Source organism: Drosophila busckii, chromosome 2L (genome assembly GCF_011750605.1).
Source record: "Drosophila busckii strain San Diego stock center, stock number 13000-0081.31 chromosome 2L, ASM1175060v1, whole genome shotgun sequence".
Classification (NCBI taxonomy): Eukaryota; Metazoa; Arthropoda; class Insecta; order Diptera; family Drosophilidae; genus Drosophila; species Drosophila busckii.
In genome coordinates, this window is record NC_046604.1 from 14,887,742 (window position 1) to 14,907,699 (window position 19,958).

The window sequence follows — 19,958 nt, forward strand, 5'->3', positions numbered from 1 at the left end:
ACCCAAATGAGAGCAGTCCCTTTTCCACTTTGAAGCACTCCGACTTTGCCCAATTGCCATATTGTATTTCCTCCAGGCCCAAAGCAGCAAGTGCATCACGTTCTCTGGGTATATACTCATCATTGCCTTTTCTTTCGCGATTGCGATCGCGTTTTTCCTTGCGACGACGCGAGCGTAGACCTTGAAATGAAATTACATTAAATTGAATTCAGTCCAAGTTGATTTGCTGCTTACCTATGCCACCCTCCTCATCGCTATTCTCATTGGATGAATCTTCTGAATTAATTTCCATAACATCCTCATGTCCATAGCGTTTTATTTGTGTGCGTCGCCTGGGTTCGGATAAAACCAAATCCTCAGTCTCATCCCGTTCACATGCATCGGGATCAATGTCCACGCGTTTGGCCCATTTAGTCCAAAAGTCAGGATCATCTATTGTTATGTCTGAGCGATTGCCAGAGGCGGCAAATGACGCTTTGGAGAAAGTAGAACCCTTTTCAGATTCCATAGTTATAATCTGCGTGCGTCGTTTCAATATTGAATCAATATCCTCCTCACAAAACTTGTCACCAGCATTATCATCGTCCATAACAGCACCATAGGCGCCCTTTTTGAGCAAATCTTCAATTTCCTTTTTGGTCAGCTGCTTGTTGTTGCCATCCTTGGAGCCGTGTGTGTTCATCGACTGCAGCACAGCCTTGTCCAGACCCAGCTTCATCGAAGCCTTGTCAAACATTTCACGTTCATAGGTATTACGGCAAAGCAAACGATAGATTTTGACCATTTTGCGTTGTCCAATGCGATGGCAACGCGCTTGTGCCTGCAAATCGTTCTGAGGATTCCAATCTGAATCATATATGATAACCGTATCGGCAGCGGTAAGATTAATGCCCAAGCCACCAGCTTTGGTGCAAAGCAAGAATACAAAACGATCCGAGCCAGGTTTAGAGTAACGATCAATAGCCTCCTGACGCAAATTGCCACGAATGCGTCCATCTATGCGCTCAAAGGGATATTTTCGATACACCAGATAATCCTCTAGTATATCGAGACAGCGCACCATTTGACTGAAGATAAGCACACGATGTCCATTGGCTTTTAGCTTGGGCAACAGTTTGTCAATCAAAACCATTTTACCCGCAGACAATATCAAGTTTTTGTAATATGACTCGGGATCTTCGCCATGCTGTGCCTTAAAGTCATATTGGATTTGCTCCTCGGCGCCATTAAGCAAATAAGGATGTATGCAGCATTTGCGCAACTCCATCATGGTGTTCATTAGATTCGGTATATTCGCCGAGGTGGTGCCCTTTTTGAGAAAACTAAAGTTTTGTTCCAAAATGCCGCGATAATATTTCTTTTGTATGTTGGTAAGTTCGACTTCTATAATTGTTTCCTCTTTGGGTGCCAGAGACTTCTCTACATCATCTTTGAGACGTCGCAACATCATGGGCTTAAGCAGCACTTGCAGCTTGTTCACTTCCTCCTCAGTGCGCAGACTGCCAAACTCAGACATGAATTCCTCTTGCGAGGAGAACTGACTGGGCTCCAGGAAATTCAGCAGCGAGAACAGCTCACTTATGTTATTCTGTAGCGGTGTGCCTGAGAGCAGTACGCGATGCTCCAAATTCAACTGACGCAAGCCCTCCAGCAATTTACAATTGCGATTCTTCAAGCGATGTGCTTCATCTATAACACACAGACGCCAATTGAAGGCCTTAAGATCCATGTAATCCGTCACAATCATTTCAAAGGTGGTAATAAGCACATTAAATTTGATGGGCTCCTTTAGGACTTTGCCGCTTTCGGTTTTGTAGTAAAACTCATAGTCTTGTATCATTTGTTTGCTGGTGACCGAACCATGGTAGACCACCACATTCATATCAGTCCAGCCTTCGAATTCACGCTGCCAATTGGGTATCGTAGACAATGGTGCGATGACCAAAAATGGACCACGTATGCCATATTCGTATACCGAATGCACAAAGGTTAAGCTCTGTATAGTTTTGCCCAGACCCATTTCATCGGCCAGTATGCAATTGTGTGAATTGTACCAGCTGAATTTTAACCAATTGAGACCTTCCAGCTGATAGGGACGCAGACTATTGCCAGCTTTGTATATTGGAGTCTTCTCCAGCTTTTTCCATTGCTCCGGATGTGGACGCTTGCGACTCTTCCACTCACAACGCAATGGTACTTTATTGAAGCGCAAATATTGCTCAATTTTATCATTATCAACATCCTCTTCCAGCTCCCAGGTGCAGTCCTCATACGGCAGCGATTTCCATTTCACTAAGTAGTGCTTGGTTGTCTCACCCGTATTCTCGTCCGTATGCACAGACATATCCAGAACACGATCTACCTCCACAAAGTCGGGATTGAAGGGCTCCTCTTCGATGTTTTCGAATATGTTAATTTGCTGAGCTTGCTTTTGTTGGAAGCGACGCACTTTGGCAGCCACACGACGATCACCTTTGAGCAGTTCCTCTTCGGTGCGCCATTCGCAGTGCAAGTAACTGAAGTTGCGATATTTGACAAAGTATTCCTCCACTTCAATGTAGACGGGCTCGGGCTTATCCTTATCCTTGGTCTCCTCGTCTTCCTTCTTGTCTTCTTTCTCTTCGCTTGACTGTGTTTTGTTTTCTTTGTCTTCGTCGGATTTTTCGGCTGTTGCTTCTGGCTTGACTTTAGTCTCGTCTTCTTCTGTTGTTGTTGCTTCTTTGTCTTTCTCTTTAGTTTCGCTGTCTACTTCCATTTTCTCTTCCTCCTCCTCCCCAGTTGGCTTTACACTTTTAACTTCTGCTGTTTCTGTGTCGTCTTCCTCTTTGTCTGTATCAGCTGACTTTGAGGTTTCCTCTACAGTATTGGCCTCGGATTTAGTTTCCTCTTCGCTTGAGCTTTGCTCTGATTTCTCTGTATCTTCTTCCGAAACTTTCTCAGCAGGCTCATCGACTTCCATATTGTTCTCCTCTGCCTTTTCTTCGGTAGTAGTGCTTTCTTCATCTGCTTCTTTTTCTTCTTCCTTATCTTCTGGCTTTTCATCTACTTCCATTTTTTGTTCTTCAGCTGCCTTGGCTTCCTCTTTGAGCGTTGGCTCATCTTCTGTCTTGGTCTCAGTTTCTGGTTTGGCCTCCTCAGCAGTTTTCTCTGTAGCTTCAGTTGTAGGCTCTTTGCTTGGCTCTGCGTTTTCCTTTTCATCCTCTTTTTTGTCAGCTGACGGCTCTGGCGTCTTCTCCTTCGGCTTGTCGGGTATAAGCTCACGCTTACCCATGCGCATGGCCAGCACAAGCTGCACCACCATGCTATCCTCGTCTCCAGTATTTATATATACATAGTTTGGCTTGGACGACATGGCTGATGCGGCTGCTGCTTGCTCACTAGCGCTGTGTGCTGCCTTCTCAGCTGCGCTGGTGCTGGAACTAGCCTCCAGCTGACTGTTGGTATCATCCAAGGATTGACTGGGTTTCTCATCACCTGCTGAGCGCTCACTGCCAGCTTCGCCTTCAGCGCCAGACTGTGCTTCAGTTTTCTCCACATCGCTGCCGGCATTAGAATTGGCAGTAGTAGCTGCTGCTTTCTTCTCCTTTTTAACAGGTGAAGCTACCAGCAGCGAGTTCTCATCATCGGAGAAACGCAGCATGACGTCATCAATGTATTTTTTGCGTTGTGTATTGCGCGAAGAGCGGCGCTTGTTGGAGTCCAGCTCGGCATCTGGTGGTGGTGATGGTGGCGGTGTGCGTTCCAAGGTATCATCCTCGCCATCCGACTCGGGCACAATGCGTCCGCGATTGCGTCGCTTCTTTAAAGCCTTTGCGCTCAATGAGCTGCGATTACGTCGCGCACTGCTGCCTCCCTCCTCGGAGTTGGCATTACGTCGCGAGCGTGCAGTGGAACGTTTGCGATCGCGTCGACTGGGTGTGCTGGTGGCATCGCCTGCAGAGTCAGGCACGGAGTCCACAGTTTCATCGCCGGCATCGGCATCTTTGTCTTCATCGTTGGCACCGCGTGGTATTTTGGACACAGGTATATCATCATAGTCGGGAGATTCTCCGTCAACGCCTACACCGCTAATCTCAGACTCACCATCGCCAGACTTGGCAACCAATGGCTTGTTATCTTCCAATTCGCTGCCCTCGCCCGCCTGCTCAGCACCATCGTCACCAAACTGCTTGCGTCGCTTGCTGCTGGAGCCGCGCTTGCGTGCGCTGGCCGTGGCGCCACCAGTCCCAGGTGATTCTACATTGGTGCTGGGATCATTGGGATCACGTGCTTGCTTCTTAGGCTTGGGCGTACGATCACGTGGCGGCTTATTGGGATCCTTTGGCGTGCGTGGCTTGCGCGGCTTCTTTTTCTTGCCGCTGCCATCGGTAGAGGTATCCAGCTCATCCAAGTCCTGGGACAAGTCACCCATGCCCTCGCTGTACTCGAGCATGCCCACAACGCTGGTATCACCTGCGCCCTGCGTTACACAATCCTCGGATACGGGCAGCTGTGTGTTGGTGGTGCTGGCGGCTACTACGACATTTCCACTAATATCCATTAGCTCCTGTTGCTGTTGTGCTGCAGCGGATTTGTCGCCCTTCTTGGCTCGTGGCTTGCGTGGTTTATTTGCGCCTTTGCCACGCCCTCTGCCTGTGGTGCTGGACACTTGGGGACTCTCGATCATTTGATTGTGCAGCGCACTGCTGCCATACATGGGCGGCATGCTCTGGAAGAGCAGACACTGTGGTCCACCGGCGCATTGCTCGGTCACCTCATGTTGTTGCAGCAGATTTAGACGCTCCTGCAGTCGCATAAGCTTCTCCTGATGCTGCGGCTCAAGTCCGGGCGGCATGCAGTAGAGTTCCTGTATTTGCTGCTGCAGTGCAGCAATCTCTTGCTGATGCAGCATCGGATACGGCGGATACATGCCGGGCGCTGCGCCACCATATGGCGGCATCATTGCTGGCGGCATATGTGGTGGTGGTGGTGGTGCTACTGGCGGCACTGCAGGCGTTTGCTGCGCCTCGTAGCCACTCAAAGGATGTGGCGGCATGCCCATGACATTTGTCTGCTGAGCATCCAGCATGGCTTGAGTCTTTTCCTCGCTATGCTCGTCGATGCTTTTGCCTTCCTCTTGCACTGCCGACAGCTCGCTGAGCGCCTGTTGCGTCTGCTCCAGCAACTCATCTGTAGTTTGTATGCTTGGCTTCTCCGGCTCATCCTGCATGGGCAGCGTCGTCTCGCTAAGCGTCTCTGTATGCGTTTTGGACACGCTGCTGTCATCCTGACACAGCTCAGGCGCTGTAGTCTGCTGCTGCTCCGACTCGCAGTTGCTCTTGTCGAAATCTGCATTCGAAGATTGTGAATTGCTGTCGAGCATTGCTGCTGCTGCCGAAGCTGCATTCGAAGCAGCCGCAACAGCTGCTGCACTTGTTGAGCTCATCGAGTTGTTGTCGAATAGGCCAACATCACTTGGCACATGCTGTGACGTATGCGTCGAGTCCGAGGAGTTGAGCATGCTGTTGGTTACTCCATCCATGCTGCTGAGCAATGGCTGCTGATTGTTACTGTTGATGCTGCTCTGCGAATTGCTGTCGTGCACTGAGGTGGGCTGATTGTTGACGATGCTGTTGGTGCTGCTGTTGCTGCTGCTATTGTTGCTGTCGTTGGCGGCAACTGCGAGCGTGGACGAATCATTCGAGTTGGCTGTTTCATTGAGGATGCTGCTTAAGTGTAGCGAGGGCGTTGAGGGCGTGCTGGGCGTAACAACTGGCGCTGCTTGTTGCTGCTGAACCTGCGCCTGCAACTGTTGTTGTTGTGCCTGCATTTGTTGTTGCTGCTGCTGCTGCTGCATCTGTGGTATTGGCGAGCTTACATGCACTGGCGACATTGTTTGCTGTGTTGCTGCTGCTGCAGCTGGCGTTGGCTGCTCTGCCAGCAAATTGGCAAATGCATCAAATTGCTGATGTTGCTGCTGCTGTTGTTGTTGCTGCTGCTGCTGACTGCTTGTATAGCTGGGCATATGCTGCTGATGCGGTGATGCTACAGACTGATGTTGCTGCTGCAGCTGCGCATGCTGTTGCTGCTGTGTCTGTTGTGCTGCTGCTGTTGCTGCTACCTCCATGCCACTTGGTTGCTGCTGCTGCTGATGATGTGCGCTGCTTAAATGATGCATGCTGGGCAAGCTTTGCTGATGGAGCGGCGATGAGGACAACTGCTGCTGCTGCTGATTGCCACTGCCAACAATATCGTTGATGGAATGCTGCAGCTGCTCATTGAGCTGCTGTTGCGCCTGCGCTGCCTGTTGTTGCTGCTGCTGTTGTTGTTGTTGCTGTTGCAGCTGCTGCTGTTGCACGGGCACAGCAACTGGCGCAGTTGGCTGCGGCGCTTGTGGCACCACTGGCGTTGCTTGTGGTGCAACGGGCACTGGCACTGGCGCCATACTCTGGCCATACATGCTCAGCTGATGTTGCTGATGCTGCTGCTGCAACATGGCATTCGCTTGTTGCTGCTGTGCTTGCTGTTGCTGCTGCTGCTGTTGTTGTTGCTGCTGTTGCGGTGCTGGCTGCTGTGGCGCCTGCTGCTGCTGCATGGCGGCCATATGCTGCGCACCCCATTGCTGATGATGCTGTGGCGAGGGTGAGGCGGGCATGCGTGGACCCATGACGCTTGCGCTGCGATACGCTGTGGGGTAATCCATGGGCGGCAGTCCATGCGCCTGACTGGGCATAACCATTTGTTCGAGCGCTTGCAAAGTATTCACAGGCGGCACTGTGGGCACCACAGCGCTCTTGCCGCTGCCCACTGTGCTGGGCGGCTGTGGGCGTGGCGAGGGCAGACCGACCATGCCTTGTATGCTATGCTGACTGGGTGAGTTGACCTGCTGCTGCTGCTGCTGCACCTGTTGCACTTGCTGCTGCTGCGCTGCTTGCGGCGGCGGCTTCGCTGGTGAAACACCCACTGGTCGGGGCGACATTTGTGGATGCGGCGACATGGTGGGCGGACGCGGTGACATTTGTGGCGACAGCTGCGGAAACGGTGCACGATACTGTGGCGACGCCTGCGCCTGATGCTTGCTGCTGGACATGTAGGGTGGCGCGCTTTGTTGCTGCTGCTGTTGTTGTTGCTGCTGCTGTTGCTGCTGTTGTTGTTGTGCCTGTTGCTGCTGATGGTGGCTGCCATAGCTGGGCGGCATGCCCATATGCGGCGGTGGCAAACCAGCCCCAGGCAGCTGCTGCTGCTGCATGAGACTAACGTGGTTTGGTTGCTGCTGCTGTTGTTGTGCCTGCTGCTGCTGTTGCGTCTGCAACTGTTGCTGCTGATGCGCAGCCTGCTGCTGCTGCGCGGTCAGATGATGCGTTGGCGGCACTGCAGCACTTGGCACATGCTGCCCATAAGCCGAAGCCTGATCCAGCGCATGATAACCAACGCCCACGCCCACATGCTGTGGTGCACCGCGTCCTGGCTGATGCTGCATGGGACTGCCATAAGGACTGTGTGCATATGCCTGTGGTGCAGTTGGCTGCGCTGCTTGTGTGGGTGCGCCTGGATACAGCGGATGCTGTCCTGGCGCCTGTGGATAATGCTGCGGCAATCGAGCCTGCTGCTGACTCTGTTGCTGCTGCTGCTGTTGTTGTTGCTGCTGTGGCGTGGGCGGTTGTTGCTGCTGCTGCTGTTGTTGCTGCTGCGGCGCCAGACTGCCATAGCCACCCATCATGGCCTGCTGAGCGCCATAGGGCGCTAACTTTTGCTGCTCCTGCTGTCCATAGGCGGGCATGTGCTGGCGATAGGCGCTGGCATTGCTTTGACGCTGCTGCTGCGTCGGCGGCGCTGCCTGCGGATGTCCATAAGCGCCCAGGCCGGCGCCCGGATAGGCACCTGCCTGGCCAGGCACTGAGGGTGCTGCACCCCAGCCGCTTAGATCGCCCATGCCGGCGCCAACGCCCATGATCGCATGCTGATCGGCGGCCCCCAGCCCGTAGAGATTCTCCGCCGTTGGCTGGTACGATGGGTATTGTGGCTGCTGCTGTAGCGGATGCGGCGCCCGATGACGCGGCGGATAGCCGCCGGGTGGGCCCATCGCTCTGGGATTTGCCGCTGCGGCGCGGCGGCTTGCTGCGGCCGTATCATACCGATAATAGGGATCTCTGTAAAGTAAATGCCAAATAAATGAACAAGTAATATAAACTTCACATCTGTGAACTACTCACCCTTGATGATTTCCGTGAAACATATTTTGTGCATTTCCATCCATCAGATTTTTGCAACGCAGCGGCACACAGAAATGTCCGTTACGCGTCCGTTGACGCGACGCTGCGCTGTTTTAGGATTTGCTCGTCTATTTGGCTTAATTTTGATGCTGTTGCTGCTCCTCGATAAACCGTGTCAAGTGTATCTAAGTTTGCCGCCTCCTGCTCTCTGCGGCCACAGGAGTTTCCGTTTTAATTTGTGGTTCTATTTTTTTGGAGCAGTTTCAGTCTCGCAGACGCAGCAATATGTGATGGAATGATTGATGTGTGTGTGTGTGTTCGATGATCCTTGATTAGTTTTTTTTTTTGCTAACTACTAAACTTAATTACAGCGCGAGAATTGTGTTTAAACGTCTTTCCAGTGTTTTATTATGTTTACACATATAATAATATATTTGTTCTTGATGTATTTGTATATTTATTTGTTGTTTCGCGCACTTCATGGCCGACCTTTGACATATTCGCAGTGAAACGTTTGCTCACAGCTAAAAGATATAAAAAATATTTATTTAGATAAAAAAAAAACAACCCTAAAAGTATTTGGCAAAACGGTAAACTTTAGTTAACAAAAACTGCGCGTATTTCAAATGTTTATAGTGAGCTGCAATGAAAGTAAAGTTTAAAAATAGATTAGTAAAATTATAATGAATTGTTTAAAAATTATTTGATATTCACTGTATATAGCTTACTAGTTGTTTGCACTGCAACTTTTAAGGGGAAAAGCTATACGCTTATGAATTTTATATATTGGCACATATCGCGTACAGTTTGACCCCCTAAAAAATTGAGCGTTGTTGTTCTTAAACTTTCACAGTCACTGTCAACCCCCAAAAATTGTATTTAAATGTATAAAATTCTACAAGTTTTGTGGCAAAATTAAGTTTCTCCAAGCATAAAGAACCCGAACCCCGGAACCCTTTTTGGCTGGTAGTACTTAGTGTTGTTGTTGTAGTAAAAACAATGGCAATTGTATCGATTTTTCGCACTGTCTTCTGGTCGCTGGCAAACGCGTTAGCCCAAAATGAAAACCTCTAAAGTAGCAAGTAAAAGCAAACTGACAAAAACCGTAATCAAATGAAATGTAATGCGAAAGGGATGCGGAGCGCGGGTGGTGGGTGGTACACAATAAGATGTGAGGGGGGTGTGAGCCAGAGCTAAAAAATTGCCCAAAAGATATGCAAATGCAGCAGCCCAAGGTGTGAGTGTGAGTATCTGTGTGTGTGTGTGTGTGTGTGTGAGTGGTAAATGGAAAGTGTATGGCAAGATAGATACACAAACTACAGAGAGTTATGCAGTTAGTAAGTCAACACACACACACATACACTTAAAGCAAAAATTGTGTACGTGAGCGTATAATACTTTGTTTGCCAGACAGGCAAACCACACAAACACACAAACACACACACACACACACATATACTAAAGTGTATATAAAAAAATAAACTAAAAAACTTATGTGGAGTGCATGACATGAGCGCTAAGCTAAGCGAGCTACACCCCTTATACACTTGCTCTATAAATAAGACAGTGAGCACATATTATAAGCAATAGCATAAACTACTATAAAATAAAAAAATTAATTTAATATATGTTAGTGCAAGTTATTATCTTTTAGCTGCAGTAAGTTTTTTTTTTAATTTATTTTATTTGTTCATCATAGCGTTGTGCTACTGTAGCAGCTGCATAGCCAGCCTAGTTGCTGGCAGTGTCGCCGCTCATGGTGCAATCATTTAGTCAAACTGTGGACGGTTGTCTCCGTCTCCGCCTATGCTTTTAGCTTTAGTTTCTCCACTTGCTTTTGTTGTTGACTTTAATCAATTACATTTAGCTTTTGCAATTTAAGCTATACATGTATTTATTTAGTTTCAATTTTTGTTGCTTTCCATTATTATTAGTCGCAGTTATTTGCGCTGTATGCATGTCTGTCTTTATATATGTATATATATGACTGACTGTCTGTTTATGTATTGCTACGCAAAGTTTTTGAATCTATCAGATACATATACGTTAAGTTATTTCTGCTGCTGCTTCTTCTTCTTGTGTATTGTTGGCTGTTGTTATGTCTTTCTTTTCGTTTGTGTGTTCGCTTAGCGTCGCCAGCAGTTCAAAAGTAATTGCAAAAACAATAAACTAAAAGCAATTGTAATAAGTATGTACAACAACAACAACAAATTAATATTGTGCAATTATACATTTACATACACAAACAATTGTACATATGTACATATATCTGATTATGAGTTGTGCGCGCAACTGTACCTTTGTTTTAAATAAGCGAAAAATCGATTAAAGGTGATAATAGACAAGCAAAATTTTCTATGTGTCCACAACGCCAACTTGGGTGACGACAACAACAACAACAACATCAATTGCTGCTCTGCCGCTGCTGTAACTGTGACCCGAGCCCAACGATGCCGCGCAACGCATTTGGCTGCGGTCGACAGAGAAAGAGAGACAGACAGACAGACGAGACGTTAACAAACAAACAGCATTTGGGCCTTTTGAGTTGTGCTTTGGCTTTGGCTTTGGTTTGTTGCTCATTTTAATACACGAGAGCTGCAAACGAAAATTAGTCAAGTGAGCAGAGCAAGCAATAGAACGAGAAAGTAACAAAATGTGCAAAGTGTATTTAGCAGTCGGCTTAATTATGGTAGAAAATTAATGCTAGAGTTAGCCAGTTCATTTAGCCATTGGCTTACAGCAAAAAGAGAGCAAGAATGACAGTAATAAGTATAAACAACAATCCCCAACTATGTACAATAGCATGTGAAGCGATTAAACATTTTGCAAGCAGCACTAACAACAACAACAACAAACAAGACAATGAATGTAAGATAGATGTAGAAGCAGCGAGAAGAAACGCACAGCGCGCAGCTCTAACCCATGTGTGCGAATGAGAAAGCGCATAAGTAGTTCATTCACCTTGCCCAAAAAAAAAAAATTAAGTTTTTTCTGCTTTTATATTGTGTGAGCTTTTTAGATTTGTTTTTAGTGTTTTCTTCATTTGTTGTACGCAACATTTGACCCACAATAAATAGTAAGAACTATGGTATGAAGCAAAAGGGAAGTTTGTATGTATGTATGTTTTGTTTCTAGGTAATGTCACCTAAGCAGCACTCAAAAAAAAAAAGAAATGCAGACAACATTTGTTTGTGTGTCTGTGTGTGTGTGTACATATTGCTCTCTAATGGCAATCAAGTCAAGTAGTCAAGTGACTTTTGGCGTGTACGACGAACGGACCCAGCACTAACAGTAACTAAAAAAGTACAGTTGGTTTTTGTAAGAAGAAAAAACAGCAGCCAAGTCTGGTCTCAGCCCAGTCTACCATCCAAAAAGACGCAGTTGGGTTGATGGGTGTACACACACACACACACACACAAATATATTTTAGACCACTTGTGTAACAAGTGTACATCACTTTGGTCGACTACAAAATACACTTTCAAAATATTAAAACATTTATTTTATAAAAATAAAGTCCTAAGCTGCTTTATAATAATTTCAAAAATTTTAGTTACAACAAACTTTAAATTTCATTTAGCCCTAAACAGAGAGTATTTGCTAAATGCTAATCAAAATATGTAGCTAAAGTAACAGAGAAAAGCCAACGCCACACACAATGCGCATTGTAATATTTTTTTTCAACATTTTTCTTTCGCCTTTTTGCAACAAAGCCAAAGAGCAACATAAATTACAACACGTTGCAAACTTTTGAATGTGTAACGGTGCATTTATGATGTGCCTGGCCAGCAACAACAACAACACCAACAATAAGCAAAATGGGTGGCACTATTGCTTGTCAAAAAAGGAAGTAAGACGAAAAGCAACAATATGTTCATACATATGTATGTGTATGTATGTAAATTGTATGATGAGACATGGCAAACACAACTGACGCCATGTTTCCCGCTAGAAATATAATATAAGAAAAATACTGAAAAAAAACGTGCAGAGGCTATAGTAGAGCCCAAGCCTGACCCGATTATCGAGTTAAAATTGTTGTATAAAATTTGCACCTGGACCTAAACCGGATAGTGGTCTACAACAACAACATTTCATACAAAGAGCTGGCAACAAACTTGCAAACAGCGGCTGAGAGCACCACACACACGCTCACACACAAAGAGAGCGACAGCATGTGAGCATAAAAGAGTGCAAGAGCAAGCGTGTGAGAGCAAGAGAGCGTGCATGCATGTGTGTGTGTGTGTGTGTGAGTTTGTGTTAAGCGCCGGCTGAGAGTAAGCAAGATAACAAAAGCGCGCAAAGCAGAGAGAAAGAAAAAAAAACAGCCCAACAAGTGAAAAACGGCAAAACAACAACAACAAAACGTATAGACAAAAGCAAAGCGTGCGCTAAAGAGTCAAACCAAAAGCAAATGCACAAACGAAAGAAAAAAAAGCAAAGCGAGTATATCACGTGCTGCGGCTGGCCGGCGTGTATATATGTATGTGTGTGAGTGTGTGTGGGTGTAAGGGGTTTTGGTGGGGCTGCCGGCCTTTAGCGGCAGCGACGCCAGCAGTGGCAGCAGCAGCGACTCAGCAGCGGCCATGTTAGACAGATGGCCGGCGAATATTGGAGAAGGCAACGACTGAACGTCACACTCTGTGTGGCGGCATCGGCTTTTCGTATAGAATGAGCAGCCAAAGCGAAGCATGCGATTGGCAAGCATGTGTAGTAGTATAGCAGTCAAAACAAAAATGCGAATGAACACACAAAATAGATGGACAGCGAGAGATACAAAACGAAATAAAAATAAATTTATTTTACGTTAAAGTTGATCAAAGCTAAATTTGTTCAAAAAGTAGTTGAACACAATTATTTGAAGTGGGGTGAGAGCGAGTGAAAAGCAAGAGACGACATTTGGAAATTGTAACGAATGCGCGTCGCGTAGATACAAATACAAATGCAATAATAACAACAACAACAAAAGCAGCAGCAGCAGCAAGAAGAGCAAGTAGGCAGGCAGTCAGAGTCAGGGCAGCCATGATGGCGAGAATGGCCAATGATGTTGATGATGATGATGACTAATTATATTCAGCTATTTACAAAAGTTTTGCACACACACACACACACATAGCTAGCTAGCTACATATATATGGCATCTCGTTAGGCGCTGTAGGCTTTTACTTTTTGTCAGGTAAGCCGCCCCCTTTTTGCCGCGAATTTTCTTTTTGTCTTAGGCTTTGAAGTTCATGGCAATGGCAACTAACGCATTTGTCATAAAAGCTCCCTTAGCATAACGTTTATGTAAGTGTGTCTGTATGTGTGTGTTCTCTGTGATTTTGTTGTTTGCTGGCGTTGGGGTCGTCGTCGTCCAAAGTTGCCTGCGTTTGTATGTATGTGTTTTCTTCTTTTTTTTTTTTTTTGCTTGTTTGGTCGGTTTTGATTCGGTTTTGGATGGCTGATGATATGCTTTGTGTGTTGGGCCCCCCACTACACCGCGTAAACTAAAATTCATCTCATCTTTGCGCGATACTCTGGGCTTGTCGCTCTCTCTCTGTCTCTCGCTCGCGCGTACAACGACCGACCGGTCATGCATGTATTTGTGTGTGTGTGTGTGTGTGTGTCGTTTCGCTCTCTGTAAGCTTCGATGAATTGTTTGCTTCAGTTGTTTTTTCTTATATCTTTGGTGTCGCTGTTGCTGTCGTTCTCATTTGCACGTCACGTAAAACGTTGTTGTTGTTGTACATTTATTACTTTAATTTTTCGCCGCAGCTCTAAAAACCCTTAGCACCCAAAATGCCTCTGACCGGTCTCTCGCTCTAACCGACTCTTTCGCTCTCACTAGAGGCAACAAATATTGCATATGCTTGTTGCTGTTGTTGTTGTAGTTATTGGGGGGGCGCGTGTGTGACGTTTATTTTATTTGATTTCATTTTTTTTTTGTTGGCTGGCCAAAGCAAAGAGTTGATTGAAATTATTTTAGCTTTGTATGTATAACTGTGTACGCTTTTCGCTCTATTCATTTGGCTGTGTGTGTGTGTGCTCGTTCATTTTTATGACCGCGTTCGTTTGTCTGTATGTATATTTGTGTGCGTGTGTGTGTGTATCTGCTTTTGGGTAAAGATACATAATTATTTCTAAAAAGCATTTTCTGCCTTGCCATTGTTGTAAATTTCTCGAAATTTCACGTTCCGTCTGTGCATAGCATTCGTCATTTGCCGTTCACATTGCAAAATGTCAGTATTTATCGCAACCAACTTAATAAACTTAATGTTTAATCATACACATAACGGCTACAGTAAAGCAACGACAATGCAACAATATTTATACACAACATTTGATTTTAAAATTTCAATGCTTAATAATAAATTAAAAATCTACTAGGTAAATTACAATTTTGTTATGTTTTGCATTTAGTTGAAATTTACAGTAGCTTTTTTCTGCCTTTAGCTTGTGCTTACTGTAGTTGCCACAAAACTTATAGTTCTAAGCTTATATGTTATCAACACTCACCTCTTTATTATTGTTTTTTGCTTCCGTTATATGTTAGCTGCTAATCCGTTGGGTATTCAATATTTGGTGTTGTTGTCATTTGATTTCTTTTTGCAACACATTCGTTCGACAAACATTGCAAATGTCTGTCTATGTAAATGATGTATAATGTACAAAGTGAACGGGACAACAACAACGACGGGGCGACAACTACTAACATTATAATAATGAGTATAGATACACAATACAATACACACACAGGCAGGCAGGCACGCATTCAAACTCACACTCACATATGCGAATTAATAATTGAAGCACAATTGCAACAACAAACATGGCAAAATGGTAGAAGAAGCGAATCACAAACGAATGCTGCTCACACACACACGCGCACTTGCAATAATTACAATTAAACATTAATAACCGCGTCTAAAACAAAGCAAGAAATCAATAGATATAAAATGTTAATAGGCAGCAATACAATACAAGAAACAAAATTTATTTTCTTTTTGTTACAGATGTCGAGACGACGACGGCAACGACAGCGACTAAAACCAATTGATGGCGCCGAGAGCAGAGCAGTGGCAGCGCGGGAGCGCATGAATTTAACGGCTCTCATCAATTGCGCGTTGAGGTGGAGGTAGCGCGGCAGAGCGCACATTGGTGGTGTGAGAGCAGAGCTAGCGCAGAGTAGAGCGTGGACACAACACAGCGAGTGCCCTGGCTAGGAAAAACGCGTGGCTGCTGTTGCGCTGCTGCTGATGCTGCTGCTATGACGAGTGTGACTGTATAAGTGTAAATGTGTGTGTCTGTGTGTAAGGGAGGCAGACAGATGTCAAGAGACGAGACAAATCAAATGGCTAAAGAGCAGCGGCAGCAGCTACAAAATGCAAGTGCGATGGGATGCTTCTAGGCCTCGCTGTGTGTGTGTCTGTGTGTCTATTACAACAAGAAAAAGAGGAAGTGGAAGTAGAAGCAGCAACAACAGCACAACAAACGCTATTTTGTGCACTGTCATCGGCAGTGTATACGGTAAATGGATACCGGTGCATATGTTGTAAATTCTCAACTTTTAACCGATCAATTATTGATACTATTGTTGATTTATATTCATAATATACTCTGGCTTAGTCTGTTTAAAATAAAAGCTTTAGTATGCAGCTTTGGAATTGAAATATTCAACGTACAAATCAAAACAAATTTGAAATTAAGCTTTAATTGAATGAACGCAACTAGTTATGAAATATGACGATTTGTTGATTAGTTAATTTATGAAATAGCTAAACAAACATTAACATTTTTTAGAAATATTAACGAAATTAAAAAAGTTCAACACACTTATGCAAATGCTGCTAAATAATAAATTAAGGAGTCGTACGAACAGCATCGGAGGCGAGGCGAGGGTGCCGCAGCAGCCGCGACGACGCATTTGACGAGACTTGTGTGCTTTTAAGCACAGGTGTATATATATATGTATATGTGCATATGTGTGTGTGCGTGCATCTCTATCTGCATGTGAATGTGGCAACGCTGCAATGAGAGACGCAGCAACACATACACACACAAAATGTATGCTGCCTGTGAAAAAGATTTTTTGTTGTTGCTTGCTGTTGTTATTGCAGCAACAATAACTGCAGAAAATATGTAGCAAGCACAAAGAAATAAAATATATATATATGCATGTGTATATGCATATGAACACACACATACATATATATCAATGGCGAACACGCCACGGCGAATAATTACACGCCAGAAAACACAAGCAAAAATTTAAGACATTTTATTGCACTCACACCCTCGCACTCACACACACATACACAAATGCATTTATAAGTTTTGTTTTTAGTTAAATGAAATGAATTAACAAGCACAACAATTGTAACTTTACTTTGCAACAATTATAATGAGGTGAAAAACTGAGCATCGCACACTGTGGGCAAATTGCACAAAAACAAGTTTCATTGTTAATTAGACGAAAATTGTATGCAAAAGGCATTTACATATGTATGTACACCATATATATTTTTTTGATTTCACTTAAAACTTTTGCCTATATTCGCCAATTAATTAACAGACACACTCACACACAGTCTCACTCATGCACACAAACACGAGCGCACTTGGCCATAATTTTTAGCGAAAGAAAAAAACAATTGAACATTGACTGCGAATTGCGACTGCGGCTGCGGTCGTCGTCGTCTCGCGAAATACATATTTCTTTTGCCGTTTTTCTCGTCGTTTGGCTTGTCGTTGTCGCCGTCGTCTTGTACTCTCGCTCTCTACCTTCTTTCACATTTTTTTTTCTTCGAGTGTCTGGCGTTTGTTGGAAAAATCATATAACGCTTGAAATACGTTCAATTTTCGTTTGGTTTTTAGCGCAAATTGTTGCCGGCAACTTCCTTTGCATTTTGCAGTTATATTTTTGTATTTTTATCATTTATTTTACCGTTTTACGCAAATATTTTTTAGCAGCACTTTGTACGAACCACATCAAAGACCTCCATTTTGTTTAGTAGCGATTAGGGATGGCATTAAGTACTAGCACATGTCATCCGTATAAAATAGCGTGCGAGCCAGTACTCCCAGATTAGCTTATTTCAGGCTAGATATAGCATATTCTAGCTATTCCAGGTTATAAAATATTCAAATATGGGATCTTGTTCCTTGCTTGTCGATATTTTCGTTAACTTTATTTAAATTATCGTGAATTTCTCTTCAAATCGATAGAATTATGAAATCAAGAGAACAAAACGTATGCGGGCGCTCAGCACTTAGCAGCATTGCAACACAAAATATTAATAGGTGCAAGCGAGAGATAAAATGTTTGATAGGGATGGTTACTTTCGAGTAACGAGTCTCTTCAAATGCCGGTAGCAATAAATATGAGCTAAAATGTATTATTATTATTATTAAATTAGATACAAATCATAAAGCCGGCGGTTACTATCAACATCGATTTAGAAAACATATGGTCAAAACATATATTTTGTGCAGATTGTAAAAGTGATAAAAAAAAACGGATTTTTGTTTTTTTTTTCCGACTAAGTACTTATTGTACTGCCCTCGTGCATAAAAATGTTTAACAATAAATGTAAATACAACAACATAACAAATAGTTATGCTAGTTTGAGCCTTTTATTTTCAGGACTATTTTCTGTATCATCTGTCATGTCTGTAGCAATAGCATCCATTTCTTCATCCTCTTGTGCACTTTCTTCACTATCTGAGAAAACAACAGGTCCTTTGGACTTAACAAACATTATCGTCTTGCCCACTCTACGAGATTCGGCGCGCAGAAATAATTGTCGACAGAAACGATCGATAGAGTTCTTGCCCTGATCTTCAGAAAGACCAAATATAAAAGAGCTGCAGTAGAAATGTAGAATGAATAAAAACAGAGTGGACTTTAATGTATGAATACTCACAGATTGGCCACATCGTAAGGTCCCCGCAGTTGGAATTCATGGGCCGCACCGCTACTAATTATAATATTCTTCGATTTCCCTTTAGTAAAATAGTTTTGTGCCACTTTAATCATGTCCTTACGATTGTTGGAGTCTGATATGGCGGGAGCATATTTTATCTCAAAGAACATGCCGCGACGCACTGCAATCTGATACGATTTGCGATTGACCAACAAACGTGAACCGGCTACTGGATCGAAGGTAATAATGTCACCATTGAAAGAAGTACAGCAATGCTGGAAAGGATTAAAAATACTTGTTAGAAAGCACTTTTGAAGGAGTATTGCTGCTTACCGTTAAAGCGGCATCTGTTTTGGGCTGGCCTGCAATAAGATTAAACTTACGCAAGTTTAAGGAAACTGTCTGAAAATTAAACATTATAATTCAAGCTTTTTCAGTGATTTTTAAAATCGCCTACCATAGCATGTGATACATTTACATCCACATAAAGTATAGTAATGCGTTGAAGTATCGTAAGCTTCCCGGAAAACTCCTTGCGCAGATGTTCAATACTATATGGCTCAGGAAACATTTCGGCACCTCGCTTGACCGCCTCCTTTTTGCTATGATCATAGCTTTGGTCTATTGCGATTGTCTTGTATCCCAGCTCCAGTAGTTCGTTGAGTATGGCACGCAGGACTTTGTCATCATTGTTATATGGTATGCAAAAGTCATAAAAACCTTTTGTTTGTTCCATGTTTTGGTTTCAAAACAAAGCACGCGTGCTGTTGACAGTGCTGCTAGAAGTGACTAGAAAATCGCTAGAAACCAAAATTGGTTATCAATCTGCCACCACACGTGTTCAAGTCAGAAAATATATGCAGCCTTAAGTTGTATAAAACTAAAATGTGAAATTACAATTGGTATCTTTTTATATATTACAGTATGCAATAAACATTTTAGCGCATATTTTTATTTTGCTTAAAGAGAGCTAATGTCTGTAGTGTTGGTAAACACATGTCGATTTTACTCCACAATATCGAGAAAGCAATGATTTAAATGTAATATTTAATCTAATTTGTTTATGTTTTTATGTTTAAATAGAGTGCAATTAGTTAATTATATTGTTCACACTTTCTTCCTCCTCCTCGTCCGTGTATATAATATAATCCAGAGTTGCTTCCGTATTTGGACCTTCATCGAGCTGAACAACCAAATTTTTCGCTTTTTGTGTCTTGCGTGTATGAATACTGATTAAAAGCAATGTACATTAATACAAAATATATGAATTTAGGTAAATAATGTAACTAACCGCTTGTGTCGTGTTAGAGCATCTCTTCTGGCAAAAGATCTGCCACAAGTGTCACAAGTCCAAGTATATTCAGAATGGGAGGCAGCATGTCTATCCAAATTATCCTTGCGCTGGAACATCATGTTGCAACCTTCAAATGTGCAACTATAGATAAACATGACACTATCGTGCGCAGTTCTGCAATAAATACACAAATGTTAATAATTGTTGATTATTTCTTGTTGTTGTTCTTTACCTGACATGACGCCGCAGCGACTCCACTTGGCTGAAAGTTTTTACGCATTCGCTGCATTCCCAAACAAGTTCCTTCTTTACCTTTAAGTGGGAGTTGAGATGTCGCTTGAGACCTGCCTTGTGCCAAAAGCCTTTAGTACAGCCATCTACTTCGCATCTGAACGGCTTATTCTCTTCCATTGTAATACAATTGACAAAAACATTTGCTAGTTTTTTATGTCAGTGTGCAGTGTTGGTAAAGTGCAGCAGCATGTCACCGATATTAGCATGAACTGTTAAATTGCTGTTGCTGTTAAATGCTTTACATTGGGCGCGCAATTTGAAATATGCATAGTATAT

At 43.9% G+C, this 19,958-nt stretch overlaps 3 protein-coding genes across 5 annotated transcripts in view; all 3 read right to left on the minus strand.

Annotated features, from left to right (window-relative positions):
• LOC108606728 (mucin-19) overlaps positions 1–8,711 on the minus strand; it is a 32,294-nt gene extending 23,583 nt beyond the window's left edge. For 2 of the 3 annotated variants that reach the window (XM_017997138.2, XM_017997130.2), the window contains exons 1-3: positions 8,193–8,710; positions 235–8,129; positions 3–180 (exon numbers count right to left, since the gene is read on the minus strand). In XM_017997138.2, the coding sequence (XP_017852627.2) occupies positions 3–180; positions 235–8,129; positions 8,193–8,236 (8,117 nt within the window). In that variant the 5' untranslated portion in view covers positions 8,237–8,710. Of the gene's footprint in view, positions 1–2; positions 181–234; positions 8,130–8,192 lie in introns of all 3 variants that reach the window. The other variant, XM_017997121.2, reaches the window with a different exon arrangement.
• A 9,035-nt stretch (positions 8,712–17,746) lies between these two features.
• On the minus strand, positions 17,747–18,865 carry LOC108603744 (ribonuclease P protein subunit p30). The gene is made up of 4 exons (XM_017992816.1): positions 18,552–18,865; positions 18,428–18,496; positions 18,095–18,369; positions 17,747–18,035 (listed from the first exon to the last, which is right to left on the minus strand). The coding sequence occupies exons 1-4, from the start codon at positions 18,828–18,830 to the stop codon at positions 17,786–17,788; spliced, it is 873 nt and encodes a 290-aa protein (XP_017848305.1). The 5' UTR covers positions 18,831–18,865; the 3' UTR covers positions 17,747–17,785.
• Positions 18,866–19,147: 282 nt separating this feature from the next.
• On the minus strand, positions 19,148–19,848 carry LOC108604976 (zinc finger protein 530-like). The gene is made up of 3 exons (XM_017994549.2): positions 19,621–19,848; positions 19,386–19,562; positions 19,148–19,323 (listed from the first exon to the last, which is right to left on the minus strand). Exons 1-3 carry the CDS (start codon positions 19,797–19,799, stop codon positions 19,185–19,187), a joined length of 495 nt encoding a protein of 164 aa, XP_017850038.1. The 5' UTR covers positions 19,800–19,848; the 3' UTR covers positions 19,148–19,184.
• Positions 19,849–19,958: the final 110 nt, after the last annotated feature.